This window comes from Corella eumyota, chromosome 3, assembly GCF_963082875.1.
Source record: "Corella eumyota chromosome 3, kaCorEumy4.1, whole genome shotgun sequence".
In the NCBI taxonomy this organism is placed as follows: Eukaryota; Metazoa; Chordata; class Ascidiacea; order Phlebobranchia; family Corellidae; genus Corella; species Corella eumyota.
Window position 1 is genome coordinate 7027126 of NC_137492.1, and position 17126 is coordinate 7044251.

At 30.6% G+C, this 17126-nt stretch overlaps 5 protein-coding genes across 5 annotated transcripts; all 5 read left to right on the top strand.

The window, feature by feature from the left end:
- The first annotated feature begins 354 nt into the window (after nucleotides 1-354).
- LOC145744605 (uncharacterized) lies at nucleotides 355-1172 on the top strand. The gene has a single exon (XM_082562497.1). It carries the CDS (start codon nucleotides 388-390, stop codon nucleotides 1141-1143), a length of 756 nt encoding a protein of 251 aa, XP_082418623.1. The 5' UTR covers nucleotides 355-387; the 3' UTR covers nucleotides 1144-1172.
- Nucleotides 1173-1219: 47 nt separating this feature from the next.
- LOC145744604 (protein PALS2-like) lies at nucleotides 1220-2987 on the top strand. The gene has a single exon (XM_082562496.1). It carries the CDS (start codon nucleotides 1262-1264, stop codon nucleotides 2762-2764), a length of 1503 nt encoding a protein of 500 aa, XP_082418622.1. The 5' UTR covers nucleotides 1220-1261; the 3' UTR covers nucleotides 2765-2987.
- Nucleotides 2988-3045: 58 nt separating this feature from the next.
- On the top strand, nucleotides 3046-7353 carry LOC145744603 (EGF domain-specific O-linked N-acetylglucosamine transferase-like). Its single transcript, XM_082562495.1, has 8 exons — nucleotides 3046-3494; nucleotides 3838-3929; nucleotides 4036-4215; nucleotides 4419-4635; nucleotides 5347-5511; nucleotides 5763-5987; nucleotides 6193-6332; nucleotides 6750-7353. The coding sequence occupies exons 1-8, from the start codon at nucleotides 3261-3263 to the stop codon at nucleotides 7018-7020; spliced, it is 1524 nt and encodes a 507-aa protein (XP_082418621.1). The 5' UTR covers nucleotides 3046-3260; the 3' UTR covers nucleotides 7021-7353.
- Nucleotides 7354-7640: 287 nt separating this feature from the next.
- Nucleotides 7641-12208, top strand: LOC145746100 (EGF domain-specific O-linked N-acetylglucosamine transferase-like). Its single transcript, XM_082564289.1, has 9 exons — nucleotides 7641-7821; nucleotides 8168-8299; nucleotides 8568-8665; nucleotides 9516-9689; nucleotides 9820-10033; nucleotides 10333-10494; nucleotides 10633-10872; nucleotides 10961-11097; nucleotides 11456-12208. Exons 1-9 carry the CDS (start codon nucleotides 7669-7671, stop codon nucleotides 11706-11708), a joined length of 1563 nt encoding a protein of 520 aa, XP_082420415.1. The 5' UTR covers nucleotides 7641-7668; the 3' UTR covers nucleotides 11709-12208.
- Nucleotides 12209-12717: 509 nt separating this feature from the next.
- LOC145745898 (EGF domain-specific O-linked N-acetylglucosamine transferase-like) lies at nucleotides 12718-16968 on the top strand. The gene is made up of 10 exons (XM_082564079.1): nucleotides 12718-12879; nucleotides 13254-13361; nucleotides 13475-13560; nucleotides 14062-14244; nucleotides 14332-14557; nucleotides 14907-15071; nucleotides 15431-15505; nucleotides 15695-15838; nucleotides 16229-16365; nucleotides 16434-16968. The coding sequence occupies exons 1-10, from the start codon at nucleotides 12718-12720 to the stop codon at nucleotides 16693-16695; spliced, it is 1548 nt and encodes a 515-aa protein (XP_082420205.1). The 3' UTR covers nucleotides 16696-16968.
- Nucleotides 16969-17126: the final 158 nt, after the last annotated feature.

The window sequence follows — 17126 nt, forward strand, 5'->3', positions numbered from 1 at the left end:
ATATTGTTTTAAATTTAATTTTTTTAAACCAATAACGTTTGTATTTATTTAATAAATAAAAAACTGCGTTTCAAAACGTTTTTTATTTACTTTCTAACCTGATTTTATTTACAGCTTTGTATAACTTAAAGCTAGAAATTTGAATTAAACTAAACAATTTTATAAAGTTACTATTACACATTTTTTGGTAAAAATAAATTAATAAGAAAACAAATCTTTATAAATATTAGTTGAAAATATATTGAAATTTCAACAAAAGTGTTTACCGTCTACTATTTTTTCTGTTATTCTCTTCTTTAAATGTCTTTTTTCAAAACTTGACCCTTCTCTTTAATTTTTCAGTAGAAGCTTAGCTGCAACTCTTATCTAGTCTGCTGGTAGTTAAAAATGAAAGCGTTTCATAAAAGAATATTAGCCTGGACTGTAGCGGTGCCGTTAACATATAGTATGGTGGTGCAAACACATTCAATATACCACATGCATTTTGGAAAAACACGAAATTTTAAGGAGAGTACATGGTTTTTAAATTTATCAGAAACCGAAAAAGAAAACGTCACGCAAAGACGTAAACCAATGGTGGATAATTTAAAGGGACTCTACGAAATGAAAGACACAAAATTAAATTCATATTTTTCCGATAATGTAAAATATGACGACGTTTTTTTAAGATGTTATAACAAAAATGAATTGGAGACTTGTTTTGGCCTTATGCCGAAATCGATTAAATCACAAGTTACTAATAAATTTGACATATCACATTATGAGAATTTTATTCTAGTAGAAAGTGAGCGATCTGTTTTGTTAAGGCAATACGAAATTTCAGAAGAAGTTAAGAGTTGTCTTAATTTGACATTGTCAAAGGAAAACGACAAAGAAGTTGTAACGCACATTTTCGACAAATACAACGGTTTTGAAATTTTGGGACCAGAAATTAATCGATACACTGGTCACCTTGCCAGGTTCTTTCGTAGACTAAGAACACTGTACAGTATTAATTTGCTTACAAAGACTAAATCTGCCTCTGTTTATGATGATATTGAAAATTCAATTCGAGGTATTTTTAAAGAAGAGCCACCTCATTCAGATGAAATGTTATTAGAACAACCTGTTGCTAATTTTAATACAAGGGGGAATAATGAATAAATTCTAATTAATTTAAGTTGTTCGTATGTATACCACGATTTCTATTAAATGTTTGTATTTTTTGTTTTTTAGATTTAGAATTTTGATTAACTTATTTAACTATGTAAATAAACTAAAAATGCCACAACGAGAAGGTTCTGAAATTGCTATTTCATCCGTTTTAAACGGTCTTAACGATGTTGAAAAATTTCCAAAAAAAGATGCAATGTTTTTAAAAGTCCTAATGGAAAATCCTGTTATTCAATCACTTGCCAAAGCACAAGAAATGTTGGAAAATAAAAACGGACGCCCAGTAACAGAAAATGCATGCGACATTGTCACGCAGATATACCATGACAACGAAGATTCAACAAATCCATCTGTACAGGAACTTATCAGTATTTTAAAACAAAATCATCATGTACAAAGCCTACTTTTTGCTCATGACTCAATAGCAGAACTCAGACCCGATCCTCATAAAAAATCAATAAATGAACTTGCCAACTACGATTGGAAAAATCCAATTCGACTGGTTGGTTTATCCAAAAAGCCCGGTGAAAACTTAGGCATTACAGTTGGTGTTAAAGATGGTAAACTAGTTGTTATGAGAGTTCTACATGGAAGTTTAATACATAAACAAGGATTACTTAATGTAGGCGATGTTATCCTTGAGATAGATGGTAAGCATATCAAAGGGGATCCAAATATTGCATATGAGTGTTTAAAGAAATCGTCATCAACCAGGATTTTATTTAAAGTGGTGCCTAGCTATACAAAGAACAGTGAAGGAGGCGGGATTTTCTTGAAATGTAATTTCGATTTTAAACCGGAAAGTGATTTGCAAATTCCTTCTTCAGAAGCTGGGTTAGCATTTTCGAAAAACGAAATTTTAAAAGTTGTAAGCCAGGCGGGTGTGTTGTGGTGGCAAGCCCAGAGGGTGGATAAGAATGGAAATGGTTTCGGTCGAGCAGGTTTAATCCCAAGTCTTCAATTTCAAGAAAAAAGAATCCTAGAAAAACATAAATCGGCCAAAACAAAAGCGACAAGAAAAATTTACAAGCTAAGTGAGTTCGCATCTTTTGATTGCAGTGATTTTCCTCTGTATGAAGAAATGACGTTTATGCCACCATTTACACGAAAAGTTGTTACATTATTGTCACACGATGGGGCTGCAGCTCATGCAGTTAAAATCAAACTTTTTCAACTTTTTTCCGATTACTACAAGCTACCAGTGACCCACACTACAAATCAGTTATCACAGAAGGACGGATATCAGTTTGTAGAAAAAGCCAAAATCATATCTGACATAAAGTCAAACAAGTATTTTGAGTACGCAGAATACAAAGACAACTTGTATGGTACCAAGTTTGAATCCATTCGAAATGTTATGAAGTCCGATAAAATATGCGTAAAGGACACGACTTCAACTAACCTCAAGTTTCTTATGAATTCAGAGTTTATGCCTTACGTTATATACCTTGATGAGGACAGCCAAGGAAAGGCTAACAAGGATAGGTATATGCATTCAATTGACAAAGTATTGCCACATTATTCTGCCGAGGAATCTGCAAAATTGATTCACGAAATTATGCAAAATTTAAAAGTTTCACAACAGTGGATTCGACTTAAATGGTTGTTTTAAAAACTATAAATATACAAAATAAGTTATATTGCATAAAATAAGATTGATCTTTTTATTTTATATTGCGATCAAATATTTTAACCACATCCTCAAGTATTTTAAAGCATAATTATTTTCTTAAACCAGCAAATTATTTATTTAATTATATTGGAATTCGGTACGCTTTAAGTCTTTTTGATTTTTTGTAAATATTTTAATTCAAGGTTTAGGGGCTTTTATTTCACATTTCTTTTGTAGTTTTCTGTATATTTTTAAAGTTATTGTTCAATAAGTTCTGTTTGTAATATTTTTTCCTGGAAAAAATGTGTGTTTTTATAATCAATTATTTTTTTTTTAAATATCAATTTTTCTTTAGTGAACAATTGTAATGCAAATTATTTAGCATTGTGTTGTGTGTTAAAACTGCAATATAGCTTTTGTTTTTTCCTATAAAAATCATCATCAATTACACTATTCATAACTATCATGCAATAAATTCTAAATTTTGTTGTATTAGATGATATTATATTTTGCTCTGGCAATATTAATAAGTAAAACATATTGTTTCGATGTTCCAAACCATCACGAAGCGTGTATTAAATACAACAACCCTAACTATAAAGTAAATTCTGATAATGTTAATGTAACTTGCTGTTGGGGGTATGAAAAAAATTGTTTATTGCAACATAAATTTGGAAGTGAAACTAAAAATTGTAAAACAGAAAAACAACTTAATGATTTTTGGAAGCTAGTAAGATATTTTTTGTTATAAATCTAAGCAATTTACTATATATAACATTAGTTACATACATTTTTGTCTATACTTTTATTATACTTTAAATTCCAAAAATTTAAACTAGAATTAAATCAAATTTTAATTAAAAAGATGGTATTTAATTTTAAATTACATTTTCGTATGTTTGTTGTTCAAACAAAATTAAATTAGGTTCTTTAGCACCTAATAACAATGTTTGTATATAGGCCAATAAATCAATAAAATTAAATTAAGCTTCTGTAATAACATTTTTATTTATATCTTAATGGTAGGGTTTTAATTTACAATATTTTGTAAATTCAGATGTTTTTTGTTACAGGCAGATTTTGGATACATTGAAGAAAGGAAAACAGAAGAAACAGTATTTTGTAAACCGAAGAACAAAAATGATTCGTATTTAAAATGCTCTAGGTAAAACTTTACTTAAAAATCTTCATTTTTTTTTTCTAAGACTCAAATAATTTTTTCTAAAACAATATGTTATATTACCTACTATATACACACAAGTTAAATTTAGATTCCTCCGGTATTGCAATGCTGGGAATTTGTATCTTGATTTAACTAATTTACATCAACCTAATAATAAGGACAAATTTCGAGAAGATGTTTTCAACAAGGGTCAGATCGGTGGTTATTGTGACCTTGATGAAAAAACTTTAAAAAATCATGGGGGTCATAAAAGCTCATTGCAATCTTGGTAATTAGAAAATAAACATTTATTTTTAAAAAACTTAGTTTTTAGGTAACTGTAATAAATGCTAAAAATTTAAATTTTTTTTTGAAAATCTACTGATGGCATGGTGTAATGGTTTGAATCTTTGGCTTTACTACGGATGGTCATGGGTTCGATTTCCACTGTTTCCTTGTTTTTTTTGTTAATTTTATGTTTCTTATTCCTAGGTATGCAGAATTGCAAAACTTTACATCACTTTCGTTTCAACCAATGCAACAATCAGAGCACTGTGATGTCACAATCAACAAAACAGTTGTGTTTATGAAATTAGACTTTGGCGGGAATATGTTTCATCATTTTTGTGATTTTTTTAACCTTTATCTGTCGCAACATTACAATGGTTCGTGGTTTGGAAAAGATATACAGATTGTTATGTGGGACACAGTAAGAATTTACATTTTTTTATTTAACTTTTCAATTTAAATACATTTCCTTGATGTAATAAGGTTAAATTTACAGTCCAAACATAAAGTAACTTTGTTGCTGTAAAGATTTTTTGACTTAGCAGAAGAAATTCATGTAATAACTTTATTAATCTATGACATAAAAGCAGTGGGGATTAAACCTGCAACCTCATATGTAGTTCTTGTAATACCTTACTCAACTGCGCAATGACATGAATGCAGTGGAGATTAAACCTATGATCTCATATGAGGATGCTCAGTACCTTAACTACTAAGGCGGGCGCAGAATTTGAGGGAATGAAAAATATAGGAAACCAAAAAAGGAGAGGCGGAACCTTATCAAAATAAAACCTGGAAATTGCGTTGACTGTTTATTTGTATTTAGGTTAATAATATTTTAAAAATTGAACTTTATTTCCCAAAAGAGGGTTAGAGTAAGCTGGGGTTAATAAAAAGTGTCCCATTGTCAGTATTTGATATTTGATCAAATGACAGTATCCTTAAATAAACAGTCAATGCAATTTCCACGTTTTTATTATTTAAGATTCCGCCTCTTCTTTTTTTACTTTTCTTTTATTTCCGTCCCTCATTTTCGGGCAACCCCTTGTAGCTGCACCCAGAAAAAAAAATTTAAAAAATATGATTCCAAAACTAAAAATTTGTACTAATAATATTACATTTTTTAACACAGGCAACTACTTACTATTGGGACCCATTTGCCGATTCATGGAATGTTTTTACATCCCACCCTGTACTTCCTCTCCTTGAATGGAAGGGGAAAAGGGTTTGTATCAAGGATGTTTTGTTTCCCTTTTTACCCAGGATGAGAGGGGGGCTATACTATAACTCTTACATTGTAAGTTTATGTAATAATAAAGTCCCTTAACGGTTTATTAGAACTTTTAAAAGCAATAAGTGGGGATCATTTTTGTGGGGGGGGTAAATACCTTGTAAATTGGTAGATTATGGGTGTTGACCAGAGTTTTTTTTATGCAATTAATTTTTTTTTTCTTTTTTACAAGATTTAAAGCAAAATACATATTTTGTCATTTCATTTTACATTTTTTTTTAATTAAATTTTTTTTTTTTTTATTTTTGACTTTGCAGCCATCCCCCTGCTCTGGCTCAAACCTATTTAAAGCCTTCTCCGAACATTTTCTACACAGAATGGGGGTCAAGCAACATGGACCTTTAATCAAAAACAACAAACCCGTTATTAGGGTGACATTACTACAACGGGGTAACCCCCAGAAAGAAAACGTTTACCGACAAATTAAAAATCAAGATAAACTGGTTGAGATTCTAAATGGATTTCAGGATTTTTTTGTTAAGGTAATTCTAATTTATTCATAAATGTAAATTGGTGCTAATAGTTTAAAATTAGGTTTTAAAATTGCAACCAATATTGTATTAAAGGGTGGATGGTTTGTTCTTGTTGTATTTTACTTTAATAATTAATCAAACAAATTGAATTTATATTATTTAAACTACCACTAACACAAAGCTTATAAATAATTTATTTTCTTTTGTTGTTTAGGTTGTAGAGTATGATTGGCAAACTATAAGCTTTAAAGAACAGTTAGAAATAACTCATAATACCGATATATTTATTGGTATGCATGGAGCTGGGTTAACTCATTTCTTATTCTTACCTGACTGGGCTGTTGCATTTGAATTGTAAGTAATAAAAATGTAATCAGATAAAATTACAAAAAGGGGATAAAAATGGAAATAAATGTTTTTTTAAAATATTTGTTTAAACCAAATTTTTACTTAAGATTGTCTTGGTTTTTAACTATTCGGCAGCATGGTGTAGTGGCCAAAACACTTGGCTTTACTATATAAAATCCTGGGTTTGATCCCCACTACTGTCATGTTGTAGCCCGCTTAAGTAAGATGTTATAAACGGTATAAACTCCTGCGGAGCTAGCAAACAATCAGCAGTTTAATTATCAGGCAAATATTATTAATAATATCCCAAATTGCTAAAGGCAACTTAAGAGTGGATCGGGGTTACTCTATGTTAAGGTTGTGAAGTCAACCTTTTCACATGGAAGATGAATAAATGTAAATTAACAATTGATTTTTATTTAGGTATAACTGTTTGGACAAAAATTGTTATTACGATTTAGCCCGATTGCGTGGGGTCAATTATATCACCTGGCCCGAAGATGAAGTTTATAAACCAACCCCCCATGATCAGGGCACCCACTATCGCTATGGTGATAACCCCAAGTTTTGGAACTGGTCGTTTGACCCAAAAAAATTTGGGGAGCTTATCTCGGGCGCAAGAAATAAAGTTTTGGCACATGAAAAATTTCATGATTTTTGGAAGCAAAATAAAATAAAAAAAAATGAACTCTAACTAATTTTATCACTGTATTTAATTTTTGTTTCTTAAAATTCTGTGTGATTTTAATTTTAAAACTTTTTTTTTTCGATATTGCCTCTTTATTTTTTTAGGTGGTGTTATTGTTCTTTTATTTGTTACCTATATACGGATCACTGTCATTTAACTTACTAACTTTCACTATATTGCAAGCAATCCTTTTTTTATTTGCCTTAATCAAGTTCGTACTCTAGTGTTTTAGCTTAAATTGAATGTGTTTTCAAGTGTTTTATTTAACTCTTTTATCTACTGTCATATTTTTTAGTTAAACTTTTTGCCATTGTGAATAAACTTAGGTTTTACAATCAGGAAAAAGGGAGATTTATTAATAGGCAAAACAGGATGTAATTAAGTCATTTTCGAGCTCTGCTGTTTCCTATTTCCAACCCTGTCGTATTTAATGCTCTGTTGACTCATTATGGCTCGCGTGTTATTGAAACGCACGGTGGTGTTTTACGGCCTTTTCGTATAATAAGACTTAAAACATATGCGTAAAATACCTACTATTTAGACATTACTTGGTACTGTAAGACGGCTTCTAATTATTATAATTGGTTTGGTGCCAAGTAGAACCTATTTGTCAGTAGCCTATAGAAAAATCAAAGTAGTAGGTACCGTACTAAAATGAAGTTGTATGTTTTGATATCGTATGTAAGCTTGGTATATAGTTATGACTGGAAAAGTCTAAATTTAGTAGATAGTCATATACCGCAAGTTTTTGCCAATCAACCTGAAGTAAAACAGCGTTGTTTAGACGATATTAACTGCCCGTATAAGGTAAATGCTTGTTAATATATTTTACTGTTTTTAACGGGTATTTTAAATTAATTGTTCTTGCTATGTGCTGTAAATTAGTTGGCTTTATTTATGGTAAGTGTTACAGTTTACAGTTTAAAAACTAATAAATTAACGCTTTATAATTAAAAACACTATGTGTTTCGGCTTGTATAATTATAGTAAAATAACGTATTAATAAAATTTTTATGCCCAGGTTGAAATAAAAATAACCAGCCCTAATAAAAACGCTTTATATTATTTGTATATACGTGTAATTATTTTTTTTAATAATCCTTTAAATGTTTTTTTAAATCCCATAATGTTGCGAAAAACAATTTTTTCATAGAAAGTGATAGAAAATAACGAAGGGGCATGTTGGGGGTTCGAACCCGAGTGCGAGGAGGTATCGAGGTGGGGGAATAAAATGGAAACACTGGATTGTGCTAACGAAAGAATAAAGAACAGATATTGGAGACAGGTGAAAAAAAATTTAAAATAAAAATCAGTAAATTTTTGGGTCACTTGTACTTAACGGTTCTCGGAAAATCTTAGAAAAGTTAAGTACGAGAAAAAGTTAGCTGGGACCGCAAAGTACGAGGGTTTTTTGAGAACCGTTTAGTACAAGTGATCCAAACTTACTATTTAAAACCTTGATAAATTTTTTCGTTGTATTTAAAAAAAAATAAAACTTAACTTAATTAAAAAAAGATTGAATTAAAAATCGCTATTTTTATTTACTATAACAGGCTGATTTCGGATATTTAAAAGAAAGGTTAGCGGAGCTAGAAAAAAATAAAGTTTGCAAAGCTGATCAACAAGAAAAGTCTACACTAAATTGCGTACAGTAAGTAAAACGTGGGCAGATTCTAGGTGTGACGTCATTTACCCACGCGGAAATAAAATTGATGACGTAATCTCCGTATTTGAAAAAAAATTTTAAAGCTACACAAAAAAATTTTAAAAGCTACACATTTTGCATTTAATGCTGTACTTATTAAAACTAGCTTTTTAAGTTATTTTTGTGTCGAATATAATTATCTTTGAACAAGCAATTGATTTGGAAAGTTTCATCATTATATATTTATCCTGTATATTAATGGATTAACTTGACTCGTGATTTAAATTACTGATAACGACTTACAAAAAAATTCCAAACCAATTTTGTATTTACTTCCTTGTTATTTAGTTTCCATATTTAGTTATTTGTTAAATGGTTTTAATAGCAGTAATTATTTTATAAACGAAAATTCGAATTTTAATTTAAGCGCTTTACTGGTAAAGTATATTTATACACCTCAGATTGCTTTAACTTAAAACGATCCAAAAATGATCGTCTTTTATTTTTTCGTATTTATTTATCCTCGATGTGGGAAGGTTGCCTCCACGACCTTAACTTAGAGTAACAACGGATACCCCAACCCAATCTTAAGTTGCCCCTAGCAGTTTGGGATATTATAGATTATAACTTCCTGGTAATTAAGCTGATCAGTGGGGATCGAACCTAAGACCTCACGAAGTAAAGCCAAGTGTTTTGGCTACACCACACTGCCGGTAGTAGGTGAAAACAATTCAAAAACTGAAAAAGCATATATGTAAAATTGATTAAATTTATTCAACATTTTCAAAATATTTTAAGCATTTTCATTTTCAATTTAACACCATTATAATTTACATTTCACTTAAATTTTTATTAGGTATGGTTCTATGTGTACTTCGACTAATTTATATGTTGATCTACGCAAAATTAAAGAACGAATCGTAGAGAGAGATAGAGTGGTCTTACATAAAGGCGAGATAGGAGGAAATTGTAACCTAAACCAAGTGCTTTTAAACGAACTAACCAGCACGAAACGACAGCTAACTTCATGGTAATTGAACACAAAATTGGGTTTTTAGGTTGAATTAGCGACAATTTTGTGTAAAAGTTCCAATATTTAAACTTCATTATTTGGAATTTTTGCAATTAAAAAATTTTTTTTTTAACAAAATTCTATTTAGGGGCGAATATCTATCGATGTACACCAATCTTGAGCATGACGTCACGTCACCAGAGCATTGTGACGTCATATTCGACAAACCAGTCGTGTTTGTACAGTTAGATTTTGGGGGGAATATGTACCATCATTTTTGCGACTTTTTTAATCTTTATTTGACGCAGTTTGCGAATAATTCTTGGTTTGGGACAGACGTGCAAGTCATAAGATGGGATTATGTGAGTAAAAACTTAAGTAATTTTAAAAGCCAAAATTATTTTCAGTTTTTTAATTTAAAATAATAAAAAAATCCCTTAAAAAAATCTGTTGAGTGTATTTTAGGGGGATCTTTTTCCCCCGATGGTAAGGGGTAAAATACCCCTATGGTAAGGGGTCATTTTTAAAGAGTACTTTTCCAAGGGTAAATTTTTTGGGTACACAATTTTAAAGGACTTTTTATTTTTTTATGTGGGGGGAAAGGTATTCAGGGGGGACTTTTTCTAAACCACTAATTGTTTACTTTTTTTTAATTTTTCAGTCTCCACGGTACGGAGAAATGTTCGGGGAATCGTGGGATGTATTCACCGACTACCCCCACAAATCATTGTTCGACTACGCAGGAAAAAGACTTTGCTTTCCCAAGGCGACCTTCGCTTTTTTACCGAGGATGATTTTCGGATTGTTTTACAACACACCAGTGGTACAGCATAAAAATTTACTCTTTTACCCTAATTGTAATATAACTACCAGGTTTTATGCATTTTTAGGCATGTATTGCCGTAATATGTGCGTACTTTTATAATTTTTAGCAAGCATATTTTGTAAATTTGTAATTTAGGAAGTAGATTGTCGTGGTAGCAGCCTTTTCCAGGCATTCAAAGAACATTTCCTTTACCGAATGGGTGTAATCGACCAGACCGGGTCAAATTTAGTGCCACCGTTAGACGTCGTACTAGAGCGCATACAAGTAACCTTCCTAGACCGAGGTGAAAACCCAAGGTACAAGGTTTACCGAAGAGCTTTAAATCAGGATGATATGATTAGCGCAATAACAGAAATACCAGATTTGGACGTAAAGGTATTATGAGATATCCGCTTTGGACATGGTATATTAGAATGCCAATGTAAAAAGCTTAGTCTAAAACACAACATTTTTCTTATTGTAGCTTGTAAAGTACAATAGGGATGTACCGTTTAAAGAACAGTTAGAAATAACTCATAATACCGATATATTTATCGGTATGCACGGAGCTGGGTTAACTCATTTCTTATTCTTACCCGACTGGGCTGTTGCATTTGAATTGTAAGTAATTTTATTTATTTAAATACCTAGATAGCATTTTTTTTTTAAATTTACTTAAATCTTGTACTGTATCACCATAAGATCCTAGGTTCGATTCCCACTGTTTCCATGCCGTACCGGCCTTGAGTAAGGTCATTTAAACGGTGTAAACTCCTGCTGAGCTAACACCTAATCAGTAGTTTAACTATCGGGCAACTACAATTAAAAATATCCTAATCTGCCAAAGGCAACCCGAGACTGGGAGGGGAAACTGATGTTACTCTATGTTAAGGTCGTAAAGTCAACCTTTCCACATCGAGGGTAAATAAATGTAAAAAATAAAAAAAACGGTAGTTGCTTATTTTTAAATTCTTCTCAGGTACAACTGTGGAGATATTAGATGTTATCGTGATTTACCGAGGCTCAGGGGGCTGCGTTATTTGACCTGGGAAGACGGGAGTAAAATCGAGGAGTTTGACAAGGACGAGCACGAAAATTACGGAAAACACGCAAAATTTTGGAATTATAAGTTTGATGTTGAGGAGTTTGTGAGATTAGTTAAAAAAGCTAAATCCTGGGTACTCGAGCATGAAAGGTTCGCTCATTTAAGAAAAAATCACGAAGAGTTATAATTTTAAGAACCTCCTTAATGGAGAGTTACCCTAATACGATGACCCGCTAAAATTTACCCCTTTTTTACAATTTATATTAGTATATTTTACCCCACAGGTACCCTTTTTAGAATTAATATTTAAATACCCCCAGCCTTAACCCCCTTTACCTTTCCCCACAAAAAAATTTGTTATACCCCTTAGCGTAAAAATTTTGGGTTCTTAGTATGTTCCCTTTAGGTTTAGTTATTTAGGGGTTACTGTCTTGTATTAAGAGGGAGGGTTATTTTTACAAAGGTTTGTTTTAAAATTTTAAAGTTATGCAACACAATTTAAATTCAATATTGCCTTTTTATCGGAAAAATTTTTTATTATGCATTTTTCCATTTTTTAATTTATTTAATTTTCTTTTAAACCCAGAAGTTTTCAAATTTATTTTATATGCATTTTTTTCACTATGTTGCTATTATTTATCGTTTTTGTTGCTAGGTATATTACAGGCGATTATTCAAGCAAATATTTTATGTATACTGTATGTTATTTAAATAAAGTCTAACTTATGCAATTTAAACTGTATTATTTCAAATTCAGAATAAATTGATATTATAGTAAATCAACTGAATCCATAATTTTATAACAATGGTATTAACAGCTTTTTATAAGGTCAAAACATTTCTATAAAAAGACAGACATAAAAACAATTTATATTTAAATTCATAATATTATGAATACGAGTAGGAAGCTATTAAAGCATCAATCCAGTTATAACTGTCTATAGTATTACATACTAAACGCATGGTCTATCAAGCGTTGATAACTGAGCTGTTACAAATAGTGTAAATTGAGTAGGGGTAATACCAACTTAAATTAAACAATGTGTTTTACTTAAAATATATTACTAGTAAGGTTACTAGATTGGAATGCTTATAGGTTATTTAATAGCATTAGGCAAAAAGCATAAATTATTAACGTTTTTATATGAGTGGTAATAGATTATAAAGTAATAAAAATGTGGCATTTGTTTCTAGATATGTCGATTTTAGTAGATAATTTAGTTGTTATTGTGATCTGTTTAATTTGTACGGAAAATGGAATTGAAGGCATGTTAACATTAGATTTACCAGAAATTCACAAAAATATTTTTTTAAAGCGGAAATTGCCAGAAAAATGTGCCCAAACACCAAAGTGCAAGGTAATGTGTATTATGAATAAAAAGGCCTAATTTCAACTTTAAAATTCTATAAATATAGTTAAAATAAAAGCTGTCGATTCTTTACTGATAATACCGGAAAATGAATATCCTTTTTAATCTTAATAGATAGACCGTGTGTTTTTATAAAAAAAAACCAACTGCTTTTTTACCCACTCAATATTTACTTAGAATTACTTATATTTTTTTGAAGTGTAGCGCATTGAATTATAATAAAACTAATAATACTTTATTGTTTTAATATTGCCAATACCCTTCTTTAAAAAAATCTTTTTTCATCTGAATAAGAATGTTTTCCTTGCTAAAATCTTATTTTTGTCCAAATTTAAATTTTTACCCTTTAACGCTTTGTTTAGAACGGGCCTGGGTGTTATGGTTACGAAGATGATTGTGAGGGTCGTAAGTTCGAACCCGACTGGCCGCAATTTTGTGGGAAACAAGAAAAATGGAAATACTGGACCCAAGTAAAAAAAAAATTTTCTGAAAAATCTAAAAACCAACATCAAGAAATAATTGACATATTTATATCAGATTTTCACGTACTTTTAAATACAAATCAAGTTTGCGTTTTTTAAAGGGTGACTCTGGTTATATTAGAGCAAAAAATGATCAGATGGGGGACATATGTAAAAGTAAAAATCATTCCTCTTTTATTTGTACAGAGTGAGTATTTTTAAATCTATTTCAGTTTAATTCGTTATGTTAATGTTATGCTTGAATTGTTGCAAATACTTTTACTATACGGTATCCTAAACATAAAACATTTTAAACCAGATTTGTTTCAGCTATATTTTAAAAATGTTAAACTTGCCAACTAATGGAAACAAATTACCAGCGATGCGATGGTTAGAACATTTGAATTCACCACATAAAGTCCTGGGTTTGATTTCCACTGTTTCCATACTGTAACACCCTTGAGTAAAGCAATAAAACACCCACGCCAAATATCAATAGGTCAAAATTGGGAAATTATAATAAATAATTTTTAAAACTTTTAAATTCTCGAGACTGGTAGGGTAACATTACTCTTAGGTTTAGGACGCAAAGTTTACATATTCCCACACCGGGGATAAGTAAATACAAAAAAAATCTGGTTAATAAAAAAAATTAACTTTAAAAAAATAAAACTAAAAAATTTGATCCTTAAAAATACTTTTTGAATAGACGGATGCAATATTGCAAAGGCCGAAACATTTTTCTGGATTTTCGTCGCGAAAGACAAAATAAATATCAACAACATCCTGATCACGTGTTCTGGAAGGGGGAAATTGGCGGAAAATGTGAAGTAAACGAGGGTGAAATAGAAAAAAGAGAAACGCCAGGGGTGGACGGAAATCTTAGATCATGGTAAAAAAATTTGGCAAATTTTTCATAAAAAAATTTTGCTTTAAAAATAAAAAATGTACTTCAAAAAAAAAATAAATAAATAAACAGGTTTCCTGAATTACGGAACTTCTCGAACATCAATTTTTACAAAGACGAAATTGACAACCATTCAGACTGTGAACTGATTATAAGCAAGCCAACCGTGATTATGAAACTGGATCAGGGTGATAATATGTATCATCATTTTTGCGGCCTCTTAAACTTGTACATGACACTGCTGTTAAACGACTCAATTGAATTTAGTAAAGACTTTTACGTGGTGAAGTGGGATTGGGTAAACATTTTAAAATAATTTAAATATAATTTAATTTATCCTTAATTAAAAAAAATCGAACAGTGCAGCGTGTTACCCAATTTAAATAGTTATTAGGCATTTTAGTAATAGCGCCCCTGTTTAGACCAAATAAATAATAAAATTATTGGTTTCAGACTTGTCGCGTGGAGTTTTACAAAATGAAAGAAGTTGGAATCAAACACAAGACCTTATTTTAATGATATATAGCATTGTCATTTTGCTACATAATTATTTCCAAAAATAGCTACAGAATTAAAGCGATGGCATAAAATTATACGATTTTTTTATGATTTTTTAAAATTGTTATTAATTTTTTTTTATTTTGCAGTCCAGACGGGGTTATGTCGGTTATTTTCCCTCGTCCTGGGACGTTTTTACCCAACACGAAATGTTGGACGTTCGCGAGTGGGCCGGCAAAAGAGTTTGTTTAAAAATCGTTTTGTTTCCATTACTACCTCGCATGCTGTTGGGGTTGTTTTATAATTCACCGTTGGTATACTAAAGTTTTTTTTATATTTTATTTAAAGCTTAATTTATTTTGTATATATCTTTATCCCCGATGTGGGTAGGTCGAATGCGCGACCTAAACATAGAGTAACGTCAGTTACCCCGACCCAGTCTCGAGTTGCCTTTAGCTTTACAGCATAAATAAAGAATAACATTATTACTCCAACTTAGCCCTTAATTCCCTTAGTCTGTTTTAGATATTATAGACCTATGTTGTTTTCAAGCCCTGTATAAATTAATAAACATGAAAGGTGCGGGAATCGAACTCAAAGTCACATGTAGTGATGCCTAGCATTTTTATCAACTGTTGGTGTAAAATAATTTATAAAATTTTGTTTTGTCCAGGGAGATGAATGTAAGGGATCTGGATTGGTAAAATCTTTTACTCAATTTTTTTTGCATCGAATGAAAATAATTCAGGTTAAAAATATTATAAATAACTTAAATGGACAACAAAAAAATTTCCCCCAAGAATAGTTTTTAAAAATTTTTAAGGCCATGTTATAGAATTTATATAAATATTATTTTTCACCTTTTAGTATTTTAAAAAAGTTTAACGTACACTATACTAACAAACAACCTTTCAACCAAGTTTATCTCTCTATTTAGAGAAGTCCAATAGTAGGACGTATAAGAGTAACTATGTTGGTTCGTAAGTCTTATGAGAACGCAGATAGGCCGATGTACAGACAAATTTTAAACCAGGATCAGTTAATTGAAGTACTCAACAATGTGCCTACAATTGACTTAAAGGTATACATTTACACCAGTATTTTTTGTATATAATTATCCCTAATATGGGAAGGCTGACTTTAATATAGAGTAACATTTGCTAATCAAAACCATTTTGAAGTTGTCTTTTTTAAGATATTATTAATCGCATTGCCTAAAAATTTATATGTTGGTAGGTTTTGAACTTATAATTTTTTACATTGCCTTACTTGAAAAAACTAGAACCAGTGGGAATCAAACCAAAGTCCCCACGACGTAAAGTCAAGTGTTGTTACAACCGCATTACGCTGCCGGCAAAAATATACATATAACTTGTCAAAAATCGATAACTTTTACTTTTTTGTAATTTGTAATTAAAAAACCACTTAAAGTTGTAAACTGACTTTCTAAATTCACTACCTTATGTTAAAGGTAGTTGAGTACAACCGAGACATGCCGTTTAAAGAACAGTTAGAAATAACTCATAATACCGATATATTTATTGGTATGCATGGAGCGGGGTTGACTCATTTCTTATTCTTACCTGACTGGGCTGTTGCATTTGAATTGTAAGTAATACTACATACCTATAACTACTATGCTAGCCTAAAATAAATACAAAAACTTTTCTTACCAGATACGACTGCGGGGCAAAATGCTTTCGTGACTTGGCAGGACTCAGAGGGGTAAAACACGTGACTTGGCAAAACCACGATCTTATGACTAAGCATAAAGTGACACAAACGACCAACGAGCGATATTGGAATTTTAGTTTCGACGTGAAAGAGTTTGAAAGACTAGTTTTGCATTCTGTACAACTCCTAAAAGAAAATAACTATTTTAACGCAATTTATAATAGAACTTTAGAAAATATTAATAACAAAAATACGGAACTTTAAATCTTCATAAATCCATTGGGTAATTTATTTAACTAAGCTAACGTTTTACCTATTTAATATACCTTAATTTAACATTTTATATAGTCAGGTTTTTTTTTATGTTTTTGTGTTACTTTCATAACACCTTAAAGGATTCTATAAGTAATATATCACTTTAAATAAATTTCACATGGCTGCAAAATTGAGAATGTGAAATACTGTTGCCAGTAAAATTTATATAATGGTTATTTGTTTATTAAAAGCTCAAAGAATATTCTAAAACCTTAGCAACAACCCAACACTTGTAAACTATAACTAAATTTAGACAATTTAATATTTTATTTTAACTCCCAAAAAAACATAATTTTTCGAAATTCTTTTAACTTAGACATTAAAAAAAAACAAAAAAAAAACACAGACCTCCAAAAAACTAAAAAACAAACCACTATTAT